Raw genomic sequence first — 23,253 nt, forward strand, 5'->3', positions numbered from 1 at the left:
GAGAGAGAGAGAGAGAGAGAGAGAGAGAGTCAGTGTCAGTGAGTTCAACATTACTTCTGAGGACAAGTTCACAAAGCAGGACCAGAAACATTAAAGACTGGGGCCAATAGGTATGTCCTTCAGCCAAGATGTGAACAGGTCTTGTAGTTAACTCATGGCGTCTCATGAAAAGCTTGTAGACATCTCGACCTCTTTTGGAACCTAAACATTGCTTTTCAATTAAGAAAGAACAATGTACCTGCAAAGGTACTGTTCTGTGTGCTAATCTGTTGGGAACATTTAGCCTAAACATTCAAAGTGTTCCTGTAAATTCTACATTTTTTTCAGGTTAACCTAAATAACTACTACCACTACTTTCCAAACTACTATAAAAGCCCACATTGAATATATTTCAGTCCAAAGGTTTTTTAAATGGTTGGGATTGTAATAAAGGTAATGTTTCAATATAGGGGGACATCACAATGTCCTTGCAATGCTCTCATTAAGCCTCATAATGCCAGTAGCTGCCAATTAACTGGCTTATTAATTCTTTATTAAGCCATAACTAAGCTGAATTGATCACTCTCCCAGAGCATTTTCCAATTTGGTGCATAACAATTACCTAAGCACTGGCTCTATAATGTACTTCTTTCTTTAGATGTCTATGAGTAACTGTAATAATAAAGCACCAATTAGCTCTCGGTTGTCTATTTTGAAGTAACCTGTATTAAGAAAGTGTTTACTTCTGGTGTATAGTTTGCATTTGAGGGTGGTCTAATAATAAACTTATTAACATCACCTCTAATCAACAGCTCACCTGTCAGACTGCATCTCATAAGACTGTTTCAGCAAAGCACTAGTTAGATGCCTTCATATCAATAAACATTGAGAAAAAGTTAGACTTACACCAATGAGGCATAACATTATTATCGTCTTTCTACGCTCACTGTCCATTTTATCAGCTCCACTTACTGTGTAGCTGCACTCTGTAGTTCTACAGTTACAGACTGTAGTCCATCTGTTTCTCTGATACTTTGTTACCCTGTTCTTCATTGGTCAGGACCCCCATGGACCCTCACAGAGCAGGTACTATTTGGGTGGTGGATCATTCTCAGCACTGCAGTAACACTGATGTAGCGGTGGTGGTGTGTCAGTGTGTGTTGTGCTGGTGTGAGTGGATCAGACACAGCAATGCTGCTGGAGCTTTTAAACAACTCAGTGTCATTGCTGGACTACCAACCAAAGTCCACCAACCAAAAATATCCAGTCAACAGCGTCCTGTGGGCAGCGTCCTGTGACCACTGATGAAGGACTAGAGGATGATCAACAATAACTGTGCAGCAGCAGATGAGCTTCCGTCTCTTACTTTACATCTCCAGGGTGGATTGACCAGGTAGGAGTGTCTAACAGAGTGGACAGTGAGTGGGCACAGCGTTTAAAAACTCCAGCAGCACTGCTGTTTCTGATCCACTCGCACCAGCACAACACACACTAACACACCACCACCACGTCAGCGTTACTGCAGACACTCACTCAAATTCATTGACGGTTGAGCGGAGGGGTGCTGTCGTCCCACTGACAAGCCCTCATGTCTCTTTTGCCTTTCTGGCTCTGCCTTTTAGTTAGGCTATGATAGCTTGACCTGCCGGAGTCTCTGCTGTACTCTGTTAGCACTGTATACTGTACTCAGCCTCTCTTAACAGAACTAACCTAACGCTCTGATGCTGTTGCTTCATCTGCCTCGATCGGGGTGCCCACTGCTTTCCAGCCTTCTGGACCAGTGTGACCACCATGGAGCTTCCTGCTGTAGAACGCTGTACAAGCCTCGCCCTCATGAACTGACCTTCCTGATGATACTTCTGCATTTTTAATCATAGACTTTGCTTCTCCCACTTTTCCCCATGTCCATATTTTATACTTATACTAACGGTCAAACCTCATTCTCTGCTGTTATTGTTTGCTATCCGTTGTCAACCAGAGGAGGATGGGTTCCTCTTTTGAGTCTTGGTTGCTCTCAAGGGTTTTTCCTCTTGCTCTTAGGGAGTTTGTCCTGCCACTGTCACCACCAGCTTGCTAATGGGTGCTTGGACCCAGATTTTTCTGTAAAGCTTTGTGACAACATCTGTTGTAAAAAGTGAAATATAAATAAAATTTGACTTGACACGTTCCTGCTTAAGTACTAACTCTGGCTTAGAGCATCACAAGGGCATTACATTGTCCACTAAGACTGAAGTGTTATTTCAAAATAATAAAGCAGGTGTCCCCAAATTATTGCAGGGCCATGTGTAATATGATGTATTTCTCTTTGTTTTTTCACTCCTGCAGTTTTGCTATTGCTGTTGCTTTCTTGTGTTGACTGCACGATTACAGGGTTCAGGTGATCTGCCTGTTTCTGTGTAGCTGAATTTCTACGTTTTCCATTATGCATGCTCACGTAGGGGTAATCCCAACCGCAGATCAAGGTGTGGAAAATGCTAGAGCATGTGTAAAGCAATGCATGCTCAAGTGTTCGTCAGGGTGGGTGGGTGTGTATGTTATGTGTGTGTGCAGAGAAACACGTAAATGAGGACACCTGTGAAAAAAAAAATACAAACAAAAAAAGGGGCTCTTAAGCATTTCAGCTGTGATGCTTTTCCACCTCAGCTAACATGCACCGTCTACCCCGGAGCACACAGATAAGAACTCTCTCAAAACAAACCCCCTCAAAGCACACATGCTATGAACAATACATGGTGTTCTAGTTTAACGCATCTATGTTCAGTAAAGGAAAACAGTCTGAGTTACTTTTTAACTCTTACTCAGCAAAGGCAGCATCAGAAATGATGTGTTAATCCCTTAATATTCCAGACTTATCACATACTAAGGCTTATTATTCAGTAACTACATGCAAATTAGTGCTAATGACACACTTATCTTTTAATTATCGTTGTTTTAAGGCCAAAATGACAACCAACAGTTAAGCATATACCATTCTGCCCCTAATCTCAAATGCGGTTGATCAGCCATGACATGTGAGGCAAATATGTGATGATTTATTCTGTGTTCACATTAGCAGGCGACAGAGTAAGAGATCACCAGTTATTTCATTTGAAAACAGGCGATTTGTACCTGCGATTTAGAAACCAGCAACAAGTGAAACGATTACAGGGCAACAAGCCACGAGTAAAGCTGAGACCATCTCAATTTTCTCTCATTTTGTCACAATCTACATAATTGAGTCCACAACTCCTTGGAACAAGCACAGACAAGGGTTGTTTATGGTCCCCAGGCTCAACACTCTGAGCTTTTCATTCCCATCAGCATATAAACATGCAAACTTTTGACTTATAACAACATTTCATATTTAAATAAATTGGATAACATTACGTCATTGTTAACAGTGCTACTGTCAGGTGTGAGAGCTGAAACTGGTCATTGATTCTTTGATTAAATGAGCTGTATGAAACTCATTCTTTTCAGCAGACTTGCTTTCAAAAGCAAAGGTCCACAAAAGAAACAAATCAATACAATAACAAAACCAGAAACCAGGAATCAGACCGAGAGTAAACCAAGCATAGGGGTATGCATACACAAAGGGAAAACAAGCAACACCTGGGAAGAATGAGAGCGCATAGCTACAGACAGAAGACAGTTACAAGGAGGCAGGACAAAGGTACATGGAAAAACGTATACAAAAAGAACATGGCTTAAACACGAAAGACAGAACCAGACAATATAGCGTACTCTAGACTCTGCAGTGGCCAGTCCATTTTCCTGAGAGCATCAGCAGCTTCTTTGTTTAATTTGCTAAGTTTTTCCTTTTCTCAGTGAGGTTGATCTTGACAGCTACACATACTTTCAGACCCATAGAGCAGAGTTTCCTTCTCACAGTGTGGATGTATTCAGATCTGAAGCAGCTTGATTTATTCCTCTCTTTCAAAGACGAAAGCTTTAAGCGCTGCTTATCTGATGTGGTCAGTTTCAGTGTCTACTGGGTCTTGTAGGTGGTTGTCAGGAGTCCCACCTTCCTTGTAGCTTTTTAATAGTTATTTTTTTAACTAGTTCTAGTTCTGGAACTCTTTTTTTCCCCACTTTTTTCAATTTACCTTTTCCCTTCTAGATGCAAGTGCATTATATTTTATCTTATCTCCTGAAAATTGAATGAAGGGTGGTCTCAGTATAGAGCAGATATTTTGTATATTTTCTTGTCAGAAGCTGGACCGTGTACAAGCCAACATGCAACATTAAAAGTGACCTCGGACACCCACAAGAGACGAGCCTGGGGTCACATTAGCTTATTCATGTAATTAACCCTTGGTTAGGCATACAATTTGTGCTGGTGCTAACTGGTTGGGAATAAGCTTCCATCACTTGTTAGCTACATTAGCTTCATAGCTCCCCAGCAAAACTAAACAAACTTCAGATGCCAAAACGTCTTTGCTGCTCAACTACACACAAAACTGTGTAAACGTGATTGTTGGTCAAATCAATAGTTTAAAATTGTGATGACATTAAATCACTGCTGAGAGTGAAAGCTATCAGAGACAAAACTGGCCTTTCATTCTGATTAGATGTACTGTATGACTAATAATAATGCAGAAATGCTGCATTGTACGAAAAGGTGAAGGCATAATATCATCAGCACTGACTTTCCAACAAATCAGATAAATATCTACTTATCAGCAGGGATCGTAGGTCGAGCTGGACAACAGAGAAAAGTGTGCGAATCTGAGATCAATGTCACAAGTCTCTGACAGCTGTGGGCACAAAAACAGACGATCCTCTTCTCCGTACTTGGATGACCCATTTATTTAAACCAGACATAACAAACTATTTCATCAGGAAAGCCTGGGCTCACTGATCTGCTCGCCATTAAACATTATGCTACAAAAAGCCACCGTGAACAAAGCCCCTGCTAGTTAGATAAAACATTTGGGAACGCAATCAAATGCAGAATGTTTTACTTATTTATTAATATTACCACACTGTATTTTTATGATTTGGGATTGTACTGGGCTGGTGGTGAGTTATGTGTGTATATTAATTCGCTATTGCAACATTTAGCCATGTGTTACAGTGTTACACTCAGGGGGGTACAGACAGCACAGACTGCAGCGGTGAGAGGGGTAAGACTGGAAAAATATCCACCAACTGCAATCATTCCTTACTGGGGCCTATACACGGCTTCTACTGAAATATACTGTATGTTCATTGGTCACTTCATGAGGCCCACTTTCTAAAGATTCACCTGCACACATTATCCAAGCCACTTATCTTTGGCAGGGGGAGCCTATCCCAGCCTATCCCAGTGATCATTAGGCAGAAGGCAGGAAACATCCTGGACAGGTCTCCAGTCCAACACAGAGCAGACAGACACATACACTCACACCTAAGAGCAGTTTAGCACATCCAATTGGCCTGACTGCATGTCTTTGGACTCTGGGAGGAAACCAGAACACCTGGAGGAAACCCACGCAGACATGGAGGGAACATACGAATTCCACAAAGAAAGGCTGCCCGTTCAGGGAATTGAACCCAGACCCTTCTTACAGTGAAGCGACGGAGCCACTGTGCTGCCCTATACAGATTACTTAAAGGAAAAATTAACAAAGTGTTGTTGGGCCACAATGAGCGGCCAGAAGAGCGTCAGTCGAACTTGGCATGATGGTGCTGGAGAGTGCTGACTATATGTTAGTCCAACATCTACCATACATGTTCAGTTGAGATAAGATCTGGCATTTGATTTTCATATTCATCAAACCATTCAGTGACCCTTCGTGCACAGCCATCCTGGAAGAAACCACTCTCATCAAGACAGAAATCAGTCCCATCAAAACAGTTTTCACCATAGGTGTGAACATGATCAGTCAGAATAACTTTGAAATGATTTGCACTCGACTCTTTCCTTTAAAAACTACCCAGAATCTCCTAACAGCATATTAGTGCCACTGGACCCCATCACTCTACACGGTTAGAAATAAACGATTAGTGCAAGTGCATTTTTTTGTCCATCAAGGTACAAACAATGTAAATGTTCACTCAAAGGTACAACAGTGGTTTTGAGGTCGATTGTGCACTTTAAATAAGCTTTTTCCATAGCTCTACCGTTTAGAACAGTAAAATGAAGACGAGACAGGGTGTGTGGATTCAATACAACTTAGAAAATTTAATTTCAGTGGATTATGGTTCAGTTATGTTCCCTGACTAAAGGTAATGAGATGTGCTCTTGATGTTCCCACCCCATTGACAAGAGTGGGACTGCCCCATTCACAGTTTAATACCTTTATTTCTAAGAGTGTGGGGGTCAAGCAATCAGGTCTGTACCATTCTCTATGGGTTTTGTGAAAGGTGCTATATAAATGTAACTTATTCTCATTATTACTATTACAGGCACTGGCCCACTTGTAGAGAATATGATTTCCATCCCTGTTTACTGACGTCTCCCACAGATCTAAATGAAGATGTCACTTCAGTCACTGTTCCTGTTGAAACACTGGCCAGTTGAACAGTTCTTTGGGACTGAAGCTCCTGCCATCTGTGCACTAATAAGAAAGCTGCTTTCAAAGTTTTCTCCTCTTGCCATCCTGATTGAAAATCGAGGTCACCTGGACCTGCTCAGCATTTTTATACATGCCACAGATTGAGCTTGGTAGGATGTTAACTGCTTAACTGTATCACGCCGTACAGCCATCTGGAAGCATGTGCACTTCTTATTTTTCTCCACATGTTTATTGCGTTTTTTCTCTAATTTGTCACCCATCTGCAGGTGTACAATTACAGACTGTGGAACATCTGATGTCATGGACAATTTTTCAGCTCCCTTCCTCACCACTACATTCAGTATTAGTGAGTTTCAGACCAAAGAACTGCTGTTGACCAGTCAGCCCAGAACTTCAAGGCAGCTAAAGCCGGGGTTACATTACACGACTTTTACCCCGATTTTAGCCCCTGACTGAGACTGTTCTGGTCAGCAGAGTCTGCAGATTTTTGGGTCAGTTGGAGTCAACAGTTGAGTCAACAGTCGAGTCGACAGAGAGAGTCCTGCGTGAGGGGAGCAGTCTCAGATTTTTGGCCTCTCGATCACGTTTCTGACCAGTCTGAGTTTATCAAACGCTTGATTTTTCGACCCGACTCCGATCGAAATCTAGTTTAAACTGTTCAATGCCTCAATCGGAACAGACTGTTACATCAGCCAATGAAAACTGAGAGCAGGAAAGAAGAAAACGCAGCAAGTAAACAAAGAAAAATGGTGAAAAGTCACTCACTTTTTATTATTTATTTATTTTACCCAATTTTCTTCCCAAATTAGTCATCTCCAATTCCACCCGCTAGTTAGGACTCCCCCAATCACACAATACTACCAACGCTAGGAGGGCGAAGGCAGCACAGGCTGTGAAGCGCCACCACATCTTTTCAGACGGCTGCTCGCGCAACATCATTGCGTTATGGCGGCACGTGGCGTGGTGGGTAGCACTGTCGCCTCACAGCAAGGAGGGCCTGGGTTCGATTCCCCGGCCGGGCGACCAGGGTCCTCTCTGTGTGGAGTTTGCATGTTCTCCCCATGTCTGCGTGGGTTTCCTCCGGGTTCTCCGGTTTCCTCCCACAGTCCAAAGACATGCATTGTGTAAAATGATCAAAGTGTAAGTCGCTCTGGATAAGAGCGTCAGCCAAATGCTGTAAATGTAAATGTCATTGGCCAGCTGAACACTCTCGCAGGAAAGCGCCAACCGCCAGATCTGTTATGTCAGCTAACAGACACCTGTGCAGACTAGCATCGCATTGAGTTATAAGGGAAGAAAGAGGGGCCATCCTACCCACCCAGAGAGAGTGAGGCCAACTGTGCTCGCTAAGACTCCCTGCTACAGATGGCTGTAGCACCACCAGGGATCGAACTCTTGATCTCCTGATTATAGGGCCAATGGTTAGACAGTTGCTCAACTCAGGAGCCCCATGAAAAGTCGCTCACTTTTTAATGAGCTGAGTTAAAGCCATGAACGAGTTTATGTATGTTTAAATCTCTAAAAAAATACCACATTGATCACATTTTTAAATCAACGAGTCAATAAAGCTCACCTAGACACATTTACCTGCTGCTTCTTTACTGTGTCAGAGCTAATGGCAGAGAAAACAGCAGCAGCAGTGAGCCGCATCACGTTTGTTTACTTGCGTCTCCTAGTTACGGGAGAACATGAGAGTTTGCGAGAGTTTGCGAGAGTTCAGTGAGTTCTGTTGAATTCAGCAGCAGCTGAAAAGTTGAGTAGTGTATGATACCCAATCGCCCAAAGAAATGTGGCAAACCCGCGGGACAGTGTGAGTTTAAAAGTTGTGTAGTGAACCCAAGGCTTAACACGCATTGTGCTAAAATAAAACAAAAGCAAATAAAAGAAATTACTGTTCTTATATGGAGGATGACAAATCTTATAGTAACAGACCTCTTTTAGAGCTCTTTAAAAGAAACAGACAGACTGAGAGGGGTGGGAGATGAAGGTGTCAGATGGAAAAAGAAAGGAACACAGAGGAAATAATCATCTCCAGATGGAGGAAAGCGCAGCGTGAAATGGCAGAGACATCTGTAAAAGAGAGAGAGAAAGAAGCAGACTGAAGAGTCCGATTCATTAGGTTTACAAATAAAAATGAAGCTGATTCTGATTCAAACACTTCCAGGTTGACAAAGTCTCACTTCCAGAGGTGTTACGCTCTCAAGGTTATGCTCTCATCTGACTTTTCCATGGATCATTTTCTGCCGTGCATTTTGCCACTGAATCCACAGAGTGAAAGTGCCTCCTATAGCCTCCTGCTGTAGGGTTTTAATGGAACAGAAGTAGCACCACTTCTCCTGCATGATGCTAATAGCGGGACGTTTATTTTCAGGGCTGTTATTCAAAACAAGTGCCAAACTGCATTTCCACCCAGTTGGCCTGCACTGCTAGAAGAGCTGATGTCTTGACTTTTACACCAAAAAATTTAAAATTGTAGACAAAAGTGCTTCAGTACAACGTCTGGGATGAGGAGGCAAGCCAGTGTTCTAGAGAGAGTAAATGAGAGAGAGAGTGAGCGAGAGAGAGAGGGGGGGGGGGGGGGGGGGGGGATGGGAAGAAAGACAGAAAAAAAGACAGAAAATTTTCTCTCTCTCATCCTCTCTCCATCCTCTGTTGTCGTGCTGATGACTCTGGTCGAAGCTGCTCCTCTCAGATGATGATATTTAAGTGCTGTGTGAGTTTAGGAGGCTCTCCGACACACAGGAATATAACGGGAATATAATGGGAATATTCAGTGAAGACTGAGACTTACAGCTCTGGCACTGGTTCTCCTTTTGACCCCAGCAGCGGCCATTACACGCACGGTGGCACCTCTGACCTGCAAACACACACACACACACACACACAGCATTACAGACACATTTCAACACCTTGCACTTAAAGACCACCCCGGTGAACATATCTAACAATGATAACACACATGATCACGTACATGATTCAAAAAAAGGTGGCCACTTTATTGGAAACCCGTCCCTTGTAGCTCCACCATGCTGGCGTACAGTTTCCGACTGAACGCCATCCTCTAGGTCCTCATCAAAACCCAGTGTCTGACCACAGAGCTTCTCTTAGCTGGATATTTTCGGGTAGTGGAACAGTCTCAACCTAGCAGTGACACTGACATATGTACAACCCTCGAATAATATCTGGTCAACAGCACTTCTGCGGTCAGAAACTGACCAATGATGCACAAGGTAGCATCAATTTTGATGATGGCCTAATGTTATGTCCTGTGTCTGGTTGTCTCTTTCTCTTTCTCTCTGTCTGTGTCTGAGTGTCTGTGTTTAGATGCAAAGCTTTTTGAATAGTGAGATGAGCAGCAGTGAGCAGTGACTGTGTTTTTAATTGCTTTAAAATGATGTCAGACTCAGAAAAACGTCCTTCACATGTCCTGATTAAAGAAGGCCAAGAGGAAGACGTCGTGTTCTGAGACACATAAGCTGGATGTCCGTCCCACTGGCATCTTTTAAAGATCAGAGCGTAAACTTCGTCTCCTCTGCAGAACCACTTTCTGCTCCGCCATGTTGAACGGTAAAAACCTTTGAACATACTAAACGTTCCAGGTGGGAGCGTAATCGGATACAGGCGTTTACACAGTTATTATTCTTTTATTTAATGGATCACTTACAGGATTACCCACCTCGTTCAAATGTAAAGACATTGTATTCTGAATGGCCTCAACTAGACTAGTCTATTCCGATTGAGGTGTTTATATGGACGTATTCTATACCAATTGAGCTATTAGTCAGGTTATTAATGGATTAGCTGCATGTAAACATGGCTAATGTGGAGCATTTTATTTTTTTTGGCCTGACGCAATTCTGTTCCCTTGGCTGCCTGCCAGTCAACAGACCAGTTTTCATTGGTTGTAATTTTTTTGGGTCAGTTGCATGTTGAATTAATTTTGATGGCTGGATGAAAGTGCAGAGCATGAAATAAACTGTTAAATCCGTGACTGACGAGTTTAATTTTATTAGTTATTAACCAGAAATTCCTCTTTGTTCTGGTCTGGCATCTGAGTGGGCAGTCATGCTTCCTCTTACCCGCTAGGAGACGTAACACTACAGTAATTTTAATCAGTAAGAGCCAAATTTCTCCTTCCTTTGAAGCATTTTTGAGCACTTTCAGTCGCTTTCAAAACTATTCTAATCATAGAACACCTAGCGACTGATGCTCAATCCCAAAATCTGATCCAGCTGGGCTGCTTTTCAGTAAACAAGGTCAAAGTGATTTTCTTTTCAGAGGGTTTGTGGGGGACACTTGCCCTGCTCTGCCCAGCAGAGGGTTAGAGGGGACAGCAGCAGACCTGGCTGAACCTGTTAAGCTCTTTTTGATTGACTCAGCTGAGCCATCAGCTTCCCCTCACTGCACCGGATGAGACAGCCAGCACGGAACTCGTTCAGTGCCCCCTCCTCGCCTCTCTCTCTCTATGGCGTGTCTTGACACCAGGGTTTAATTGACTGTTGGGTAATTGCAGTGTGAGCATGAGTGAGTGGTGGAGTGGCGTCCTACGTCCCTGGACCACTTCACTTAAGAGTAATTATGCCAATAGTCTCGCACTTACACTCTTTCTCTCTCTCTCTGGGCGCAGCACTTTGTCTACCTCTTCCACTGACTCTCCAGTTTTCCCCTCTCTGATATTTATTCCTTTTGACTGTCTGTTTCCCAGACTTTTTAAAGTCATTCCGTCACTCGTCCTATTCACTTTTAAAGAGGTGTGGAGAAGCAGGACAGGGACTGAGCTGGCGAGGCCCACAGTGTGTTCAGAGACTATTCAGACCCCAGACCCCTACACAAATGTAGATATGATGTAGATTTTCAGTTGGAGAAAGAATACTGGGAAATATGCAACAAAGAAACAAGACAGTAAGACAGATAAACTTGTTAGGAAGAGGGACGCCAAGGCACCAATTTGGCAATATTTTGGTTTCCAAAGAAACAAATGTGAAGACATGTAGTTACATGTGTGTCACATGCCATCTGTGCACTGTCGTCATTGGGCCTCATTCACTAATATCTTTGCAAGTTTCTTCTTAAATGTGCTCTTGAGAAAGGTCATAAGAAAAAGACTAAGTCAGATTTATGACATGTTCTTAAACCACTGAACTGTTCACACCTTTGTGCTCTTGAGTGTGTGTAGATTCTGTTTTTACCTAACAACAAATCCCAAATAAGGAAACACTGGTGAATGTGGGAATCTTTGTGAAAACTGCATGCAAGTTGGTACTGAATTTTTTTTCTTAAGAATAGTTGGTGAATGAGGCTCATTGTTATTCACTAGAAATTGCATTTCATGAAGAAAATACAGTGTGAGGCTTAAGCAAATCTCAGATGGTTGCTACGGTGTCGTTAGATGGTTACTATGGTGTTTTAGGTGACTGCTAAAGTGTTGCTAACTGTTGCTGCTACAGTGTCCCAGGTGCACTGCTAACTGGTCGCTATAGTATCTCTGGTGTTTGCTAGGGTGTTGGTAATGAGTTGCTATGGATACTTTTGTGTTGCTAGGTGGTAGCTAAGGTACCCAAGGTGGTTGCTAGGGCGTTACCAGGTGGTTGCTATGCTATTCCAGGTGGTTGCTAGGGTAATAATAGGTGGTACCTAGAGCATCTATGGTCACTAGGGTGTTCCTAGGTTGTTTCTATGGTGTCCAAGGAGGTTGATAAGGTGTTGCCAAGTGGCTGCTATGAAATTCCAGGTGGTTGTGAGGATGTGGCTACATGGTTTCTATGGTGTTTCTTGTGTTGCTAGGGTGGTGCTGGGTGGTTACAAGGGTGTTTCTAGTGTACTTATATCACTGTGATATACACTCACTGGCCACTTTATAAGGTACACCTTGCTAGTGAAAGGTTGGACCCCCTTTTGCCTTCAGAACTGCCTTAATTCTTCGTGACAGACTTGAGATGCAGATGAATATGAAGGAGTACAAGAAGAAAAAAACATCAGCTCAATAACACTGACCTCACTGTTATTAACTAGAAATGTGCATTTCCTGAAGAAAATGCAAGGATTGTGAGGCTTGAGCAAATCATAGATGGTTGCTAAGGTGTTGCTAGATGGTTACTATAGTGATATAGTGGTTGCCAAAGTGTTGCTCACTGTTTGCTACAGTACCCCAAGGGGTTCCATGAGTATTATACGTAGCTGGTTGCTATGGTTTCTCTGGTGATTACTAGGGTATTGGTAGTTGGCTGCTATGGTGTCTCATGTTGTTGCTAAGTGGTTGCTATGGTATTCTAGGCAGTGGCTAGAATAATGCTAGCTGGTAGCTTGAGCTCTTTCTGGTTGATAGGGTGTTCTTAGGTGTTTTCCATGCTACCCAAGATTGTTGCTAGGGTGTTGTCAGGTAGCTGCTTTGGGATTCCAGAAGGTTGTTAGGATGTTGGTATTTAGTTGCTAGGTGGTTTCTATGGTGCCCAAGGTGGTTGCTAGGGTGTTCCCAGGTTGCTAAGGCCTTCCAGATGGTTTTTAGGATAATGATAGGTGGTAGCTAGAGCATCTTTGGTTGCTAGGATGTTCTTAGGTATTTGCTATGGTGCCTAAGATGGTTGCTAGGGCGTTGACCTATGGTTGCTATTAAATTCCAGGTGGTTGTTAGGATGTTGCTATGTGGTTTCTATGGTACCTTTTGTGCTTGCGAGGGTGTTACTAGATGGCTGCTATGGTATTTCTGAGGGTTGCGAGGGCGTTTCTAGTGTACTTGTATATAAATCTGTATACAAACACACTATTCCTGATCACACCGAACATTCTGGAGTTTGAAAAGTGTCAATATCTTGAAAACTGTGAGGCAAGTTTACAGATGCAAATCTAGCAGATCAATATGAAAAAGAAAAAGATGAAGAAGTTGCACTGCTTTTCAATGTGCAATCGCTACTTATTAAGTCATATTAGAAGTTGGCCCAGTTAGTAATTCAGTGGTAATTATATTATAATCAGGGAAAATGTAAGCCATATGAAAACATATTGTAATGCTCACATACAGCATTTTGTAACTGAACTGGTATCATGAAAATATTGTTTATCCTGTTAATTCTGCAGAAAATAACCACTTGTCTGCATTTACAATGTTGCCCAAGCCCATTCACTACGTCAGACTAGAGTCCTGCACAGTAGAGCAGTGCTGTAGGTTCGGCTCTGTCTTGCATGCAGCTCTGGCGACACCCTCTTAAATGACCCATCTACAAAGCCAAGGACAGAGTAGATCTGCTTAAATGGCTGTATACTGCCCCTAAAACACATCGTGTGCGTACTGCCACATTACTGGGCTCGACCAGAGCATGAGGCTGCAGCTACAATTTTCTATTGTAGCTATTACTCCACATTTTTACAGCTCATGTCCTTGACAGACACCATCTCATCGTCTCCCTTCCATCATAACATTTTACTATGGCTTTCAAACAGAACCAAAGATTGAAAACACTGGAACACAAGAGTGGCTATGGGAGCAAAGGACCAGAAGGAGGCATGGGATTAAATCTGAACTGATTAAAAGAGCATCTCTTATTCCTTGTTGTTGTTTTGAGCGAGACGGAGGGGGAAAAAAACATAAACAGTGTCTGGAGGAGGCCAAAGACAGCAGCAGATTAGGGTTTTACTGTGGATTACACGCTCCAAGGCTCATGATCTTTGGCCGCGAGGGAAAAGCCAGATCAAAGCCAATGAAAGGGTGTCAGGTGGACCAGAACATACCCTCAGCCAGTTCAGACAATATCAGGACTCTGAACGGAGTGATGCAGAAAGACCGTCTGATCTCTGCTACCGTTGAAAAGTTTAGAATCCCTTTTTTTACGCAATAGTGAATTTTATGATGTCATAAAAAATATGGTGATCTTTTATAGGGAATAATGTGGTGGACAAAGGAAAACAAATGAACATTTTTGTCCAAAAACAACAAAAACAACAAAAACAAAAACCTGAATAAAAATATATAAATGAATACTAAAACAAGGGTGTTGCATAACAGTGCCAAGGTGGTGTTCTGTTTCATTGAATAATTTACACATTTTGGGAACAGCAAGACATTATTATGTGATAATTACTAGCACATAATACAGTCAGTCAGTGCAGTATGCCTCATACAGTGCTGCGAAAAAGTATTTGCTCTTCAACTGATTTCTCCCATATATGCTAATTTGCCACATTTAAATGTTTTATATCATCCAACTAATGTTAATATAAAATAAAGACAATATCAATGCAAGGGGGGGGGTTTGAGCATGACCTGCCTGTTTAAGGTCTTGGACAGTATCTCAACGGGATTCATACTTTGACTAGGCCACTCTGGAACCTGGTTTCTTTTGAGGTGAACTTGCTTGCGTGCTTTGGTTCATTGTCCTGCAGCACAACCGAACTGCTCTTGAGCTTTAGGTCACAAACTGACGGACTGACATTCTCCTTCAGGATTTTCTTATAGCAGAATTCATCGTTCCATCATAGCTGACAAGTTGTCCAGGTCCTGCAGAAGCAAAGCAGCCATCACACTATCACCACCATGTTTTACTGTTGGTAACGGGACACGTCTTGAAAAACTTCAACCTTTGGAGGTCAGCTAGATGTTTTTGACAAATGCGAGATGAGCCTTTGTGTTCTTTTTGGTCAGCAGTGGTTTGTGCCTTGCAACTCTCCCATGGTGTCCCATTTTTCCCTGGTGTCTTTCTAATTGTGGACTCGTATACACTGACCTTAACTTAACTGACCTCAACGTACTCTTAGGTGAAATTATGGTGAGTGAGTCACTCCTGAGAAGGTTCACCACTGTTCCAAGTTTTCTCCATTTGTGGATAATGGCTCTCACTGTGGTTTCCCAGAGCCATAGCAATGCCTTTGTAACCCTTTCCAGTCTAGTAGGTTTCAATTACTTTGCTTCCCATCTGCATTTTTAATCTCTTTAAAACGAGGTATCATGAGCTGCTGGTTCAGACCTTCTAACCTGCTTCACATTGCCAGACAGGTTCTATTTAAGCTCAACAGGTTCATCAGAAATCATATCTGGGTGTGGCTAATGAAATTCAACCCAACGGTCAGTTGAATTTGGTTAACTAGTTGATTTAGTAGCTGTCCAGGCAGGGCCAATAAATGAAATAATCATTTAAAAACGGCATTTTGAGTTTACTTGCATGATCTTTGTCTAATATTAAAAGTAGATTACATTATAAATTACATTACATGGTGATTCCAAACGTTTGAATGGTACTTTATAGGCAATTCCAGGCCATTCTAACAATCTTTCTCTCCACTCGGCCACTAAGTATGTTTACTTTAGTGGTATCAGTAAGCAGTGAGCTGATTTTCCTCATTAAGCCCCAGACTTAAAGCTCATACAAATGTGTCCATTACTATGTTTCCCGTATCATTATGGCCTGTCGTTTGAGGCTAATTAGTTCCTATTTCCACATGGGAAACACATCGGTAAGTAGTCACTGTGCAGCGTCAGCATTCTGAGGCAATTTTCAGCCTCATATTTGCACAGCTGTTTTTCTTTCTGACTCTGTAAACACTAGTCAAAGACATTTGGTGCAGAGAGAGCTACCAGAGGGTGCTGATAAAGTGCTTAATGGAGGTGCTCTACGGCTAGAGGTTCAAAAACTACAAAAAGCACTTCTCACAGTACTGAGCCTTTATTATATCATGGGTATGAACACAGATTAAACAGAAGTTCTTTAGTTGTGCACTGGAGCTATGAAACTAATGCAGCAAAGTAATGGAAGCTTATAGCCAGTTTGCACTCAGCATGGTGCAAATTGCATGCCTAAATGACCATACACTTGACTCAAATTGCATCGTGTTGCTAAGCAGTCTTCAATAGACTTGTTTAGGTGGTTTCTGACACTGTCAGGCACATTTTTATACGTAGCAGACAGGGGCAGTCGTGGGCTGGAGGTTAGGTCACCAGTTCGATCCCCTCAGCCGAACGTACGTTGCCTTTAACAAGGCACCTTACCCCCAGTTGCTCCCCGGACGCTGTGGATAGGGCTGCCCACCGCTCCTGGCAAGCGTGCTCACTGCCCCTAATGATTATATTCTCCAGCTTGCATGCATGTGGGTGCTTCACTCCATTAAATGTGGATGGTTCTAATGGTTCAGAATTCTAATCATAGTGGAAAAGAGCACTATGCTATGTACTTTTGACCAGTTTTACAAATCATATAACGTATCTGTTTGAGATCACTAAAGCAATTCAATGAAGAACAGTTTGCACGATACTAACAGGCGGCAAAAAACATCCATTGTTTGAAAGCATTAGCCTTGTAGCTTCAAGGAAAAATAAATAAATAAATAAATGAACTAAAGTAGCAAACATGACCAGACTGATTGACTACAAGTGGAAAATTGCTTAATGTTTCTAGAAAAGTCATGTTTGTAAGTCGGGTACTAGCTTGCTATATGGAAGGTGAGTTTATTAACAGCACAGCAAATTATCTGTGCAGTACTCACAGGAGTTGCTGCTGTTGGATGGCACCACCAGATGATCGGGACGGGCATTCTTCACAATATCTTGCCAGTGGATGGTGTCGGCATGGCACAGGAACTTATTCTGGTCCACATACACTCCTCCGTGCAGAATTTCTGGGGAGATGAAAGATGACAGAAAACAGACACTCGTCACAAAGCGTGCAGGGACAGTTGTGAAGGTGCCACCTAAGTAAGAAACATTTGTTACCTCCAACTCTTGGATTGAGTAGAACGTCTGGCAACAAAAAGAAAAGCAAACCACACACTGATCGTGCACTGCTTTCTTTAAAGGGTCTTTCTGTGTCCCTCTGTCTGGTTTTAGGTGAAAAGTGCCACACCAAAAGCACACGCTACAGAAGTTTTACTCCGTCTGACAAATTTCCACAATCGTGAATGAATTTGATCAGTTCAGTGCATATAATCTATTAGTGTGACAGGGGAAAGGAAGTTTATGTTTATTTGGCTTATTTTTAAAGGGACGATTATATCAAAAAACATTACTATAATTGTGCCAGTCTTTTAAATGTAGCTCATTTTCAACTGCAGCCCCTGGACAGGTATGGAAAGACAAAAACATGCATAACATTCTATAAAACATGAACGACACGCACAGCAATAAAGGACAACATATGAAATGATCAGACAAGCTTTGCTGTAACATATTCCACCCCAACTATATTTAGAAAATTTCATAGCTGAAAGCTGTGAGGCAATCCAAAGTCGCAAGACAGTTTTCTTGGTAGCTGTAAACCTCTTTGCTGAATCAAAGAAAAGAGAACAATAATTTAAAATAAATGTGGCAACAGTGGATCGCTGAGATCAAGTACTTTAGATAGCAGATTATCTGTTTTATTTGTTTTGTATAAAATATCAGGTCCATATATCTGCAACTTTAGAACATTCCCAGAATACCCCGCTGCTGTCAGACTAAAACCTTGTATCTCCATTTTTGTCATTTTTCAGTTTCTGACCTAACTTGAAAAAAACCTGTTGACCTTTACATTATGCGCAAATTTCATGATGAATGGACCAAAATAAACAAACCTAAATGACTTGGAAACACGTCGAGTTCCATTGACTTACATTGGAAGTAAAGTATGTTTTTTCTTTCTCCTGTAAAGGTACCAGGTTTTGTTCCGACAGCAGGGATATGCATAATTTTACCAGATGTAGAGATACAAATATTGCAGGTATAACTAGAAATATATTTCATTTGATAAATGTTTGATTTTTCTAACACAAATTGTTCACGAGTCCCATAGAGTGAGATGGCCAGCTGAACAAGTGATACAGTCAGTAACTGATGACAGAGTCAGCAGGGAGATAAAAGGCGCAGAGACATGAAAGTGCAGTGATGGAAGAGCTGCTTTTTGAATAGTGCCAAATGTTTGAGTGCCTCTAGAACCTTAGTACCATAATAACCAGAACTTCAAGGCACTCGCGTTATAATTTCATGTCAGCTGCCAGTGAGAAATAAAGGCCTTCTCCAGCTCTTACTGTAGAATAGAACTATACTCACATTTTTCAACCACATGTTCATCCATAGTTTACATTTTCAGGCAAGCATAAAAGCAGAAACAAGTCCGGCCGAGTTACAGCACTGTTTATGTAACATGATAAGAGCGAGATTTGGGCTTCTGAGTCTTATTCATAACCAAACCTCTTTGTTTGAGAGACCCTCTAGTCATCTTGTATGTGCACCTTCACTAGTGAAAGACAAGAAATTCTGTAAAATTGTGGAGTTGAGTCTGAGAAGCTCTCCAAATTTCAAATTGTTGATTTAACAAAAGCTGTAATTTCTGTAAACATGCATTTTTTCTTATCAAAATGCTGAGTTATTTAACGTTTGATCGCTTGATGTTAGTGGCTCACTTTAACCATTCATTGTCAGTCTTTCTACTTCTACAGAACGCAATCTCTAGGTAACAGCGGCACTTGGAGGCGAGGCTGCCCAAAGCCTGGCCTAATCTGAACTTTTCCTGCTTCCTCACATCCATATGATTGATACTCTGCCGAAGAGACCAGACAAATCCCACTCTTATTGCTATTATTAATAACCTTAATCTTTTTGTGTTATTTTTGTTTTTTTTTTTCCTTTCTGTCGGTCCTCTAAGGGACGGCCAGAGACAACAGATGCGAACAAAGAGGAAGACATAATTACGTTCCCCATCGATGCCAAATCCGTCCCGGATTTGAAATGCCGGCGCCCAGGATGACAACACTAACAAGTTTGTAATTTCATATTTCATCTGCCGGGAGATGAGACGTGCTATCCTTGGCCCTAATATGCATCATACTGTCTCGCACGGATCACGGAATTTGAGGAATCAATCTGTTGTTGTTCCTCTCCAAACTCCTGCCCCTCCCAACCCAAGCCCCCCCCCCCCCCCCCGTGAGATGTCTCAGGTCGAACCCAGTGGACAACGCGTTTCTCAGAAAAGCATCCTGGGGGTTAATCCGCACTTCCGTGAAAAAAAGGTGGGGGTTTCGGGATGTAGAGCTTATGTCAGATTTGCATTATTTACCGGGTTGGAATTTTCTGCCGCTCCAGAAGGAGATTAGCTGCCTCGTGGTGAAACAGATGAGACATATTCATGACCGCAGGCTATCAGAAGCTGATAATAGTCCAACAAAAGGCTTGATTAAATTGTGCTCCATGGATGATTGGAAGCAGAGTTATTGTGTGTTCCCTCCTGCTCTCGGTGGAGCGTCCACAAAACCTGTCACTCAAAGGATAAATTCATTTCAGAGTTCCTACCGACTGGGAGTTTTGACCAGGAGCTCTCTCCGTTCTGTCAGGTAAGGAGAGGTTTGGGAGTAATGAAAACAGAAAACAAAATGTATTTCTGTGACACCCTTTGTTTAAGTTGGCTATGTTGTTTTTATTGGTATTATTTGTTTACTTTATTCCTCATTTACATAAGCAACATTTTCACCCAGACAAACTCTTCCCACAGAGCTATTAAAGTGATTCTGATGCAACACAACATGGCCAAGAACTCAGAGTGGGATCTTCAACAAGGCACACCAGTTTTACCAGGTCAGGTGAAGTCAGGGGTTTCTACATTTCTTTGTTTCACCCTCTCACTTTCTTTCTAGAGCTCCCTAGAAGGTGCAACCTGATCAAAGCACAGCTCAAAACTGTGCAGCGAGTCCGTGGCATCATTGGCCAGCGGTCAATAAAGATGCCCGTGACTGCATTCTCTCATCCTCTCATGGAATTCTCTAAGCATGAGGAAGAACCTCTGAGGAAAATACTCTCTAACAGCATGAGGAAAAAACACTCAAGCCTCAAAAAGAGAAACTGGGGAAGTAAAACTGAGAAAACCTAAGACTTAAAAGAAGAAGGTAGACAGCAAGACGAGCATTAGTACATAATTTCCTGGTTCTTTGTTCCTCATGACACTGTGGGTTATCTAAGAGCTTGTATAGCAACAGAGATAGCTTACAGAACTGTGGGTGAACAAAGCGCTTCAAAGGCATGAGAGTGCAAACACTGATACTCGCTGACAACACGTAAACAGTCCACAACACAGTGGGCGCCAGAGGAAGAAGAGACTGACCATTTTATCTACTATGCAGGCCTAGTGGGCCTATTTGAGTGGTCATACAGTTAAGGAGCAGAGACATGTTTGCAACAACTATTATTTCCGTAATTGATTAACCAGTTATTATTCAACCACACCAATCAAACTTTAATGGCTTTTTGGTTTCCAACCCTTTGCTATCACAAATCTGTCTGTGAGGATTTTTTTATTTATTTTTTTTTCCATTTATGAGTCAATAAAAAAGAGTAGACGCCACATCGACCCCTACACTTCCTTAGTGTAAAGCAATCAGTCTGAAAGACTGCGTGTGTCCTATGGACGTTATTATAAAGTGTTTGGTAACGGGAAAAAAGAAAAAAGAAAACTATCAGTAATAAAATATTCAGCCATTTAGTTGATTGTGTGAGTCATTTAGCATGGCTGCTAATGTTGTCAACCTTATTTTATAGGATTAGCTAGATTAGGAATCAATGCTGTCAATAAAATAAAATCAATGTGTTGGTTGGAGACTCGTGATTACACCATGCGGGTTCTGTGCACCTTCACAGGTTTTAATGGGAAACTGAGGATCTAAAGCAAAAGAAAATCAGTGTTTGTCTAAAATGATGAACAGAACTGTAAACTAATAACATCAAGAATGAAGTTAAAATAAATTAGTATCCTAAATGCCTTGTGTGTCAAAAGTGGTGGTCATGTTATTATGAAATATGTAATAGTTTTTAATTGACTTCCAAACCTTGGAACGATAGTTCACGAGATGTGAGCAAGGCGATATAGATGCTGTTACCAAGTTACCTATGGGGGAAAATATATATATATATATATTAGTTTATGTCTATAATATACTTTTATTTTATTTCTCTTGTGCTTTAACTTCTAGATTTATCTAGATTTATTTCTATTTTTCTGCACAGTATATGTAATTTGTATGTAATTATATGTTATTGTAATTATTATTATATTATTGTCTGTCTGTCTGTCTATCTATCAATCTATCTATCTATCTATCAATCTCTCTCTCTCTCTGTATAATATATATATATATATATATATATATATATATATATTACACATACGTACATACAAGGTTCGACGTGTTCAGAGATGGTGTTCTGCATTTCTTGGTTGTAACAAGGGGTTAATTGAGTTCCTGTTGTCTTTCTATCATCTGGAACCAGTCTGCCCATTCTCCTCTGACCTCTCACATCAACAAGGCATTTTCGTCCACGCAACTGACCGCTCACTGGATATTTTCACCAACAACCACGCCACGTTCAAAGTCACTTAAATCCCCTTTCTTCCCCATTCTGATGCTCGGTCTGCACTTGTGATTGGCTGATTAGCAAGTTGTCTTAACAAGCAACTGAACCTAATAAAGTGCCCGGTGAGTGTGTGTCTATATATATATATGATAAGTAAATAAATAAATAGAAGGTGAATGTAAGTTGAAGTGAGGAAAAAGTAGATCCCTTTCATCACCAGTATATGCAAGGAAAAGTAAAAGTATCATTTGAAGAAGAAAAACAAAATTAGGAAACTAAAAATTCTTCCAAATTGTACTTCAGTGAATAAATGACAGTCAATTCTCAGCTAAGCGGACCTTACTTGAATCTTCTGTAAGGCTCTTCCAGAGCACCATCACTACTGCTTTAGCAGAAATTTTCACCTTTCCTGGTCGATTTTCAGTATGAAAGGCCATCAAGCCCTTTGCTGATTGTTTTTATATGTAAAACTGGTCAAAATGGAGGACAACAAAGAAAAGCTTTCAATTAATGCACTCAATAAATCCTCAGCTCCATCATTTACAGGTCCACTGGACGACACTCTCTCTCTTTTTCTCTCTCTCTCTCTCTCTCTCTCTCTCTCTCTCTCTCTCTCACACACACACACACAATCACACACACACAATCACACACACACATGCTTTAAATTAGAGCTCACCGGCTCTCCACACATTCCCAAACACAGCAGAGGAGAAAAATAATCAGAAATGAAGGAAAGCAGAACAGATGTATGCAGGCTATCACAGCAAGGGCAAACGCAGGCTGTGTTTTAAACGACTGAATTACATTCGGCTCTGATAGATTGAGAACACCCCACCACACACCGCACGATGAGAGAACACAGGTGTCCAATGACAAACTCAACTTGCAGAGAAAATAAAGCAGAGCAGCACCAAAGACTACATTACTACTCGTACACCGTCCACTTTATTAGAAGCTCCCACCTCGTCCCACTAAAAGGACCCAGTATGGGTCTGATCTACTTTGTAGGTCCACTATACGGGTGTATGGTTACAGATATTGGCACATCTGTTGCTACTGTTTTTCACAGGTCTGGTGTGGTCCAGCAGGTGACTGCTAGGTTGAGTGTGGTCCAATGATATCCAGCCAGTTATTCTGCAGTCAGAAACTGACCACAGACGAAGAGCTACAGCATGGGGAAAACAAACTGATACCAACAAGGTGGAGATACAAGGGAGGGGTTTCCAATAAAGTGGCCACTGCGTGATTTTAGACAACTTCTTGAGGTCAGATGTAAGACGTTGTTAGATGGTGTGCTTGTGAGCCGGAAGAGTCAGAATAAAACCATCCATTCGGGTTTTGTTTGAATATGCACACTGAGGTCGACCTCACCAGCACCGCTGAACATAAGATATAAACTCTCTCTCTTTCCTTTCTTGGCATTCTCTTGCTTTACATCTCTCTCTCTCTCTCTCTCTCTCTCTCTCTAATTCTCCATTCTCTCTTACCCTTTTC

General features: G+C 41.7%; 1 protein-coding gene across 4 annotated transcripts in view; it reads right to left on the reverse strand.

The window, feature by feature from the left end:
* LOC108433052 (receptor tyrosine-protein kinase erbB-4) overlaps window positions 1–23,253 on the reverse strand; it is a 629,333-nt gene that overhangs the window by 192,583 nt on the left and 413,497 nt on the right. For all 4 annotated transcript variants that reach the window (XM_017707323.2, XM_037539223.1, XM_037539222.1 and 1 more), the window contains exons 4-5: window positions 16,929–17,060; window positions 9,250–9,315 (exon numbers count right to left, since the gene is read on the reverse strand). In XM_017707323.2, coding sequence (XP_017562812.1) covers window positions 9,250–9,315; window positions 16,929–17,060 — 198 coding nt within the window. The remainder of the gene's footprint in view (window positions 1–9,249; window positions 9,316–16,928; window positions 17,061–23,253) is intronic.

This window comes from Pygocentrus nattereri, chromosome 6 (assembly GCF_015220715.1).
Source record: "Pygocentrus nattereri isolate fPygNat1 chromosome 6, fPygNat1.pri, whole genome shotgun sequence".
NCBI lineage: Eukaryota > Metazoa > Chordata > Actinopteri > Characiformes > Serrasalmidae > Pygocentrus > Pygocentrus nattereri.